Source organism: Corvus moneduloides, chromosome 2 (assembly GCF_009650955.1).
Source record: "Corvus moneduloides isolate bCorMon1 chromosome 2, bCorMon1.pri, whole genome shotgun sequence".
Lineage (NCBI taxonomy): Eukaryota > Metazoa > Chordata > Aves > Passeriformes > Corvidae > Corvus > Corvus moneduloides.
In genome coordinates this window covers 51,858,535-51,868,405 of record NC_045477.1, presented here as the reverse complement: position 1 = coordinate 51,868,405, position 9,871 = coordinate 51,858,535, and the positions used below count along the sequence as shown (strand labels likewise).

At 41.8% G+C, this 9,871-nt stretch overlaps 1 protein-coding gene across 4 annotated transcripts in view; it reads left to right on the top strand.

Moving 5' to 3' along the window:
* Positions 1 to 227: 227 nt before the first annotated feature.
* LOC116439699 (coiled-coil domain-containing protein 169-like) overlaps positions 228 to 9,871 on the top strand; it is a 29,944-nt gene continuing 20,300 nt past the window's right edge. For 2 of the 4 annotated variants that reach the window (XM_032099601.1, XM_032099600.1), the window contains exons 1-3: positions 228 to 617; positions 7,128 to 7,238; positions 7,329 to 7,369. In XM_032099601.1, coding sequence (XP_031955492.1) covers positions 329 to 617; positions 7,128 to 7,238; positions 7,329 to 7,369 — 441 coding nt within the window. In that variant the 5' untranslated portion in view covers positions 228 to 328. The other 2 variants (XM_032099604.1, XM_032099602.1) reach the window with 2 other exon arrangements.

The window sequence follows — 9,871 nt, the reverse complement described above, 5'->3', positions numbered from 1 at the left end:
TCACACAGCACTTTGTAGCACAAATCGTGCTACATCCCGTGCAGCAGAAGTGCCTAAAAAAATCTGCACACATTTGTGTTTCCCTAGATCATGAAAAGCTCAGCACATAGTTCAACCTACACGATCAAAACTCTGTAACTGGGCCAAAGCTGTACCTATTTTCCCCATCCGTTTGTGGTGCTGCCCGAGCCACATGCTGAGCATTTCGCTGCACCGAGGACAGAACAGCCCCTTCAAACGCGGGCCGCCACAGCAGCGGCGGGCGAGCGCCGCGGCAAACGCGGCTGGACGGGACGGGGCGGCGCCCGTCAGGGCCAGGCGGTAGGGGATGCTGGTGCCGCCCGGCCCCGTCTCCCCTCTCGGCTTTCCCTGGGCAGCGGCAGAGCCGCGGGTGCTGCGGAGAAAAGGGAGCCCGAGCGGGAGGTGGGGTGGCTCCAGCGCGACGCTCCCTGCGGCTCCGCCGGCCTTTCGCAGCCATCACCCCGGGCAACGCCGGCGACGCGGGGGATGCGAGCGGGGCGGGCGCCGACGGCAGCGGCGATGGGGGAAGGCGGCGGCCGGCGGGCGGCAGAGCCGGAGCGCCTGGCGCTGGAGCTGGGGCGGGAGAGGCGGAAGCAGTGAGTCGGGCCGGCCCCGCGAAGGCTCCGGGAGCGGTCCCGCAGCACAGCCCGTGCGGGGCTCCCGCCGCCCCCCTGCGGCAAAATGGCGGCTGCCCCCGCTGCGGGGGGGAGCGGGCTGGGCCCAGGGACTGCCCGGAGCCCCCTCAGCGCGGCCCGGCTGCGCTGGCAGCGCGGCTGCCTCGGCGGGGCACTGGGAAGGGCTGGCCCAAGGGATGGGAGTGGCACGAGGAGCCCCAAGAGGCAGGATAAATAATGTCAGCCGAAAAGGACGATAGGGTCGGCTGCCGTGGTTAACCGCGGCAGGCAGCTCCACATTACACAGCCGCTCGTTCCCTTCTCTCCCAGTGGGATGGGCGACAGAAGGAAGGAAGGGTGAAAGTGAGAAAATTCGCGGGTTGAGACAAGGACACTTTAATAATTAAAAAAAAGAACAAAAAAAAAAGGAAACAAACCTAAGAAAAGCAAATAATGCAAAACCCCCCAGGTGCTCACCACCAGTGGGCCGATGCCTTTACCGAGGCAAGGCAGTCCCAGCAAGCCCTACCGCCCCAGTTTTAGTTTCTGAATATGACATTACGTGGTATGGGATATCCCTTTGGTCAGTGGGATCATCTGTCCCGGCCATGTCCCCTCCCAACTCCTTGTGCACCCCCAGCCCTCTTACTCATGGGGTGAGGAGCAGAAAAGGCCTTGACACGGTATAAACAGTGTTCACAGTAACCTAAACATCACTGTGCTAGCAACACAGTTTTCATCACAAAGCCAAAACATAGTCCCATACTAGCTACGATAGGGAGAATGAAATGTGTCCAAGGCAAGCCCAGTACACTGGGATGGAAAACCACACTGGTGGAAAAACAGAGAAGGCCTTTACATGGGTGCATGCCTTGCTGGGGGAAGATGAATAAAATGGACAATGAAGTGCTCTTTATGCACACTTCTTTCCACAATGTTGAGTAAAAGTGGAAAGCTGGATTTCACCTTCTCTACTGTCAGTAAATATCTCAGAGACCTCCAGGGAAGGTATGGTATCTTGCATTGCAGTTTGCAGGGATGAGGACTTGTTCCTGTTAGCTGTCAGTCCCCTTGCTTAAGCAGGAGTCATTTCAGTGCTGTGATAATTGTTGATGCTCATGCCTAGTGGGATTGTTTTTTTCCCCAGTTTGCTTAGGAAGTTACACATTTTTCTCTGTGTTAAACATGATTGCCTTTTGAGTGTTAATAAATGAAAACAGGAAATGTCAGAAGCTCCTGTGCTGCCTTAATTCAGACCCTTAGTACTTACATTTGCATACTTTTTTCAAGCATTCTATTCATACTGATTTTTCACCTGAACAATGTTTGTTCCAGTGTCTGAGCTGCAGACATCTTCAAACTAGTCCTGCAGTTGTGGACTTTATAAAATGTTCATTCATAAATGGAATGGGAAAACCCAATATTAACAGAGTCAAAATGGCACCTTGTGTATTCAAAATGACACAAAAAGGAGCTTGGACATACTTGCACCACCATGTAAGCATATGAACCTTCAATAAGTCTCCTGACTTAGTAGTGTCTCAGGGTAAATAGATCTGTTATCCTCTGCATGCACCAGTTCTTTTACCTGACACACGATCCTGATATTATTGGTGTTCAGGTAAAAAGTTGAGTTGTGGTGACTTATTTATGGATAAAGGCAAAATATATATTTAATAAAAACCTTTCTTATGATGGCGTGACAGTAGAAGACTTTCAGCTCCAGGTGGGTTCTACAGCTATTTCCTTTGTGTGCAAATAGACAATAATATTATTGTCTATTTCCCAGGAGTTATTTATTCAGCCTAATTGCCAATGACCAGGCTTATTAGACATCCCCATCTAAACCAGTGGCATGTATAGTCAATGAGTACAGAAAGGCTTTTTGGAGGTGTGATTCATCTGACCTACTTTGCCTGGCTGTTCTAGCATGAGATGACTCACACCCTAGGAGGTGCCAGTTTCTCTCCCTTGGGTATAAAGCAAGCTGAGGATGACTGGCTTGCAGATAGAAGTCTGCATTCCTTCACTGCCATCTCACTCTTGCTGTCTTTTTACTGGCATATCTGATTATTGTGCCAATTAGGCAGTTTGCTAACAGGCCACCTACTACTTTCATTTAGCAGTCATGAAGAAGAGATTTTTACTTCATGGAATAAGTTGAATCATCCATGTCCATAAGGGGTCTAACATACCTACTGATTCTCAGTGATTGTAGATGTAGTACCGTGAAATCTTTCAAAATTTTTTCTGACTAGTGAAAGTCAGCTTGAATCTGACTCTGAATTGTTGTGATCAAGATTCAGTACACATTCTGATCGGGAAATGTCATGGTAAGTGCTTCTGGGAGAGAGAGAGAGAAGGCATATAATACTGCAGTGTACTTCTTATTAGACAAAGAGGTCTTAAAGACATCTATTTATGCATGTCAGCTACTCAGCAATGTTGATGGAATTGTATGTTAATTCAGCTCGTGAGATTTCACTTCCTGTGGCTTTCCTTGCCAGGAAAGCTGCAGCATTTTCCCAGCACACTGCTGGCTGTGTCAGGAGTCCATAGCTTTCAATAGTGTGTGTACTCTTCCATGTTGTGCCTCTGCACTGTGCAATATTGTTTCTGCTTTGTTCATAGATTCTGAAGGCACCTGTGCATTTCGTCTTATGCAGGACTCAGTAAAGGTCTGCCATATTATAGAGCTGATGTCCTAGAACTGATGACTTGCCCTGAGCTTCTCCAGGGTTTTCTCCTGAGTTTTTCTCTCCAGTATAGAAAATTGCTTCAGGCATGCTTTTGCCTGATACATGTTCCAGATATCCAGACCTGGGTAGCAAAATGTGCAGGAAAATGGTTTTCATCCTAAGTAGCTGCCATTGTCAAGTAAAATAACACCTGTAGACAGCCTTAAAAAGAAATTTAGCTTTTTTTTTATCTTTTGTAGTTTCAGTCAGAGCATTCTTATCTGAACTGCACGGGTTTTTTTCCTTTTCTTCACAAGAGCTTTTTTATTATGCTAGGTATGCAAGGATGTTGTTAGGTTCTCATAATGACTTAAATGTGAGGTTTCAGGATTTACAGGCTTTCTTCTGTGATGACTGTAAATTGTCCATTGACATGGAGAAGATTTATAGGCCCTGAATAGTCTAATTATGTTTAACACGTGAGGTTGCAGGTAAAAAGGGCAGTGCAGTCCCTCTAAGCACAGACCAAGTGTCTGGGCAGGCAGGCAGCTATACATAGCTGCATTAAATTCACGCTAACAGATACATCGCATGACCTTCACTTCCTATCACTATTAGAAGTAACTCCAGAAATGCAAAATACTCTGATACATTAAACCACAGATAGATTTAACAAGCTCCTTGAAGGGATTTATTTCTACATCCTTTCTCTGTCAGGGCAGGGATTGCATTTTACTGAATATTCACTGACTAAAATAGAGTGGTTTCACCCTGGATGCATTTTGGGTGCTACTGGAGTATTAAATGTTTAATAACAATTATATATATTTTTAACAACTGGTTTCTGTTGCCACATGGAAAAAAGACTTTCTGTCAGTGTAGCAATACAGTGTGACACCTGACCGTTTACTGCTTCTGTACATGTATTCATCAGAACAAAATATAATTGGAATTTGGCTTCCGGTTTTGTTAATTTGTGCAGAAAGCATAATAAAATCTAATGAAAGAAATTTTGCATATAGTCTTGGAATGGTAACAGAAATTGAAAATTGAAAACACTGGATTTAAAAAACTCATTCTTCCTGTGTTATCCCTCTGTATCTGAGCACTTAGTTAAGATTTCTTTGAAAAGGAAAACAATTTCATTTTGATACGGTGCAGCTCTGGTTACGGCTTTGACTGTTTCTAATTTTCACTGTTATTTCCTTTCAAAAATCCCATTTTAGCACTCACTGTCATCATAATTTCCTCTTTTCTAAGCTCTGAGAAGTTGATAAAAATCTGCTTTGCAGAAACCTTACCTATTTGTGTTGAAATGATAGCAGCAATGTAGTAAGATTTTGTCTTTCTTCTTCCAAGCCATCTGCCTCTTTTATTTGGAGTGGGAGAAGACAGGCAGCAGCAATCAGATTTCCTTTGGTTTTCCTACATCTAAGTTTCTGAGTCATGTTTCAAGGCTATCTTTGGCTGAGTTTCACCTTATCCTTTTTGTCTCTAGCAAGTTACCAGTGCTGACATTATTTCTTTGCCAGTGTGCCCCGTCCAATTTAATGTTGGTAGAGACAAAAACAGCAATGGAGCAGGGAGGGCTTGGAAGCCCCAGCTCTCCCTTGCCATTCAAAGAGGTCTGTCCTACTGTTCCCCAGTGTGCCTCTTTCACTGAAAACCTTACCTTAAATTACTCTTCTTTATATTTCTTTGTGGTTTCAGCTCTTCAGCCCTCCTTAGTACAAGCTTACCTATTCAACTCCCTATGATCAGTTGGTTTGCTTCTGCAGCTTGCAGTTAAAATCTGTTGTTTCAAGCTATGAAAAGACATCATCAGCTGAATGTGAGCACAAGGAGTGCAAGAGGTGATGCAATTTCTCAGTAATCAATCTCTGTCATCAGAGCTTTGATTTCTCAGAGGTTGGGTAACTACTTGAAGAGCATTTCTCATGCACTTGTTCAGAAAATGAATATCCGTGTTGACAGTGGAAGCTCTCCTATAAAAAAAACCCCAACAACACCACCCCACCCCCCCAAATATTGCAGCCTAATAATTTTCTCTCTTGCATGTTTTAATGAACGAGGTTAAGGTTTCAAAGACATCAATCATCGTATTGGTATTGTAAGGCATTTCCCAAAGGGCCTTCTTTGTCGGGTTTGGGTTCTCAGTTCTTTTGGAATATCTCAATTTGGGCACTGAAAAATGGAGGTACCCAAGAACCACTGACTGTTTTTTTAAAATTTTGGCCTTCCAAACTTAACTTTAAAGGACAAATCCACAAACTGCTTTTGACTGTTGGTGCATTGTGTTTTGCTTGCACCTATCCCGGTGTGGTCTGACTTCCCAGGATCTCACAGCCAGGATCATTTCTCCATAGACATCTCCTCAAAGAACCAGGCTGTTGGCATGAATATGGTCAATAACTTACTAGTAATTTGCTCTTTATGTGATCAAGATCATAGGAATCATTGTAAGACACTAAACTACTGTCTGGCCACTTTGAAGGAAGAGAGTCACTCAGCACGTTGACTGATGTATGCAGGTGGGTTGTGCTCTCGTCAAAGTCTGCTGCTACCTTCTGCTTCTGGTCATACCTTCCAAGGAAAAAAGAGCCTGGTTTTCATGGTACTTTTTAGTTTTCTGGCTGACCAGTATACAGGATTAATTCTAGGGCAAAAATATATTTTCCTACAATATTAAGTTTAAGGTACTGAAAAAAATGGTGGCTTTGGCTCCTGCATTTTTTTTAGCACTCATCTTACTTTAATTACTCACTTTCTTTTCTGATAGTCATAAAACATGGTTTGTTTTGGTTGGTTTTGATATGGGTACAATTTAGAAAATTACTATTAATCATTGAGCAGTGAGTCAAAATGAAGAATTAATTCAGAATTTCAAATAACACATCTCTCAGGCATATTCTTGTTTTAAAAAACATACTCATTGGGCATCTTCTTTTAGATGAAAAATTAGGGTCAATGTCCCCTCTATGTTTTTTTAATTCTGATAATCTACTAGAAAATTATTGTATTTTAGGAAATGTCTATCTTGGGTTTTTATGGAAATAATTTTATTCACAAAGTAAAACTGCTTCATTGTTTTAAAGGCACTGTAGTATCCATGGAGAAAAATAATTTAAGAGTGGACAAGGTAATGTAATTCTGTAGGAATGACCAATAGATACTTCTTCTGAAAATATATTTGATCTATTTTTTTCTGATTTCAATAATAGGACTAGTACAAGAGTCATTTATTGGCTATTGTAGCAATTTATTGACTTCTTTTAATACCACAGACAGATGCTTGAAATCTCAATATTTGAACTGAGAAACACTGTAACAGAACTGGAAAAAAGTGTTAACAGTGTTGAAAAGGAAGGTAAGTGAATTACAACAGTCTTTCTAATTGATTAGGAAACGCAGAAAAATAATTCTTTTGGGAAGGACTTACAGGGGCTCAAATTTTTATTTAGAAATTTAAGTTTTCACTTTTCAAACATGACTATTATAGCTGTGGTGCTTCTCATGTGAAATTAAGGAGTACTACGTGTGGCCATGGTGGCTTTTTTTTTGTTAATTATTAATGAAACTATGAATAATATGAATTCACAAGAGTTGGCTAATATTCTGACCACAATAAGTCTAGTGAAAATTTTCCTCATTTATATTTTCAAGTTCTTTTATATGCAAAGATTCTTATTATGAGGATTACTAAGTGGAGACTTTCTGAGTCTCCAGTTAAAAGGAACAGTTTTATAAAAATGCTTTTGCTGAAAATGACATTAACTAATCTGGGAAATATAATAGTTCTGTATTTGTTTTTCAGATAATGAGTGGAAAACCAGATATGAGACACAAGTAGAATTGAACAAACAGCTGGAAAGACAAATTAATATTCTTCGAGATAAGGTGGAGCTTATTCGTAGAAATCCAGCAGGTAGAAATGGATATTCATAACTTTTTCAATAGAATTAGTGATTACATGTTGAAATGATATCAACAGGTCACATTTTCTGCTTATTTGTAGATAAACTGTTCATTGTTCGCACCTTTGATAAAATGCCTGTGGTGAGTACTGTGACATTCAGTTGGCTTAGTAACAAATCACAGTCTGATTGGAAAATTTGTGTAGTCTTTGTTTCTCCATGACAAAAAATATCAGCAGCCTGGTCTAGAAGCCAAAACAATCAGTTCTGCTTATGTTTTTATTGTTTCATACATTCAATTGCTTACAAGATGATAAAATAAAGAGTAAAAGATCCTTAAGTAGGAAGTACGTAAGACCTGACTGTTGGGAAGAGTTATGTAGTGAAATTTTTAACTGAGTGAAGGTTTTATAATTGAATCTGCAGTAAGGCATGCGTGGTGGAATAGCTGGACTAGATTTATGAATAAATGGGAAAACATTAAACCTCGTGGAATCATTTAGTCTTTGCCACTTTCACAGTAAAAAGAGTCTTCAGTTGTGACCAAATGGAGTTCCGGCTGTTTCAGTCTTCTTATCCTGTCACTGGGCACTGCTGAGAAGAGCCTGGCTCCCTCTTCTTCGTGCCTTTCATCACATATTTATACACATTGATAAGAATCCCTGGGCCTTCTCTTCTCCAGGCTGAACAGTTGCAGGTCTCTCAGCCTTTCCTCATCTGTCAGATGCTCCAGTCCCTTAGTCATCTTCACAGCCCCATGTTGGACTTGCTCCAGGAAGTCTGTCTCATTCTTGTACTGAAGAGTCCAGAACTGGATCCAGCGCCGCAGATACATCTCACAAGTGCTAAGGATAAGGGTCGGATTACCTCCCTTGACCTGCTGGCAACATCTTCCTAATGCAGCCCAGGCAGCCACTGGCCACCCTTGCAGCAAGAGTGAATTGCTTTCTTGTGGTCGTGTTGCTCACCAGGACCCCAAAGTCATCGTCTCCCAGGCTGCTTCTCAGCCGGTCAGCCCCAGCATATACTGGTGCCTAGGATTATTTCTCCCCCAATGGCAGGACTCTGCATTTCCACTCCATGTGATTCCTCTCTGCTTGTTTCTCCAGCTTCTTGAGGTCCCTCTGCATGGCAACACAATCCTCTGTTGTATCAGTCAATACTCCCAGTTTTGTATCAACTGTGATAACCTAGATGAATGGTTGCAGTAACATTTTGCATAATATAGTCACAGAAAAACTCCTCATATTACTGTAAATATTTGCATCACTGAAGGAAGTATCTTTTAATTTTTTAAATTTTATTCCTTAATGCGCTCATACTTGGTGTCCTTTGTTTCAACACAGCATAAAATATTTTTTATGCAATTTTGAGGAGAAAATGGCAAGAAAAAACCCCAGAAAATATTATGGCCGTTTTGTCTTCTAAGGTAGTAAATGAAGTAAAAATCATTTTAGATTCAGAACTGCTTTTTCCTTAGCCTGTCATCTGCTGAAATATTTGACACCTTTTCTGCTTCTTACCCACTTTTAGAAATAGGGAAGGTAGATAAAGATGTGATACTGCCTTGTAACATAAGCAGGGATAATGAACAGTGTGAAGCAAGGCTGTTATGATTTTTATTCCTGTTTACAGAAGTGTTACCATCTGAATTTTTTTGGTGTTTCAGATTCTGAAGATTAATGGGAGTTCAGTGACCCTAAAGGAAGCTGCATGCTCTATTAGTGGGAAGGATGATTACGTGCTGTAAGCAGGGTGTGAATAATTAACTGCTTCTTCTGGTCTGTTCCATGGCTTTCAGAGAGTCTACATTTTTGCCAGTTTTAGTGTTGTCCTAGAGACCATGGTGTTTTGTAGGTAGGCAAGATTTTTTCTTTAACAGCTAATTAAAAAGAGAACAGAATCTTCCCAATCCCACTTTCCTGTTTCACTTTCATCTGAAAATACAATTGTGATTATGTTCAAAGAAAAGTCTTGATGACAAAACACTGATCTAGAAAATTTACAGCAGTCTGCTTTGGACAGTGTTCTTCCTGTCAGCCTGTAAAGCGCAGACTGGCGTGCATAGTTACAGTATCACAAGTATTTATTTCCATCCAGTTGCTAGAACTCTTCTAACCAATCCTAACCAAGCTTGCCAGGCACTCCAGCAGGCATTACCTGTGAGATAATCTCCTTTCCACCAATCCAGTGTATTTCTGATCCCTACTAAGTACTGCGTTGCCTCCTCATCAATGAGCTGTGGTTCTGAGAGGTTTGATTACTGTTCCCGTAAAGGGAAGAATGCCAGCACAACTGAAAGATTCATACTGCCAGAAGGAGTCTAGAAGACAGCTTGAAGAGTCCTAGGCTCACTTAGTGAAGCCTGGGAAAGTCTGGAGCCCATGTGCTATGCCATGCAGTTTCAAGTCCTTCCTTCATTCTTCCAGCTTAAAGTTAATAAATCCTCCTGTTTGCTAGACAGGAAGGAAAGAAAAGTGCTTTAGGGATTTAGTGAAATGTTTCATTTTTTCCGTGTTATGATTTTTGGGAGATGGAAAGAGCAGAAGAATATAGAGGTATTATGTGGGCTTTGCTGGCTTTTGGTTTTGACTTGTTTTTGTTTTTTAACTGAAGCCATCAGAAAAGTCAGTGTTTATTTACA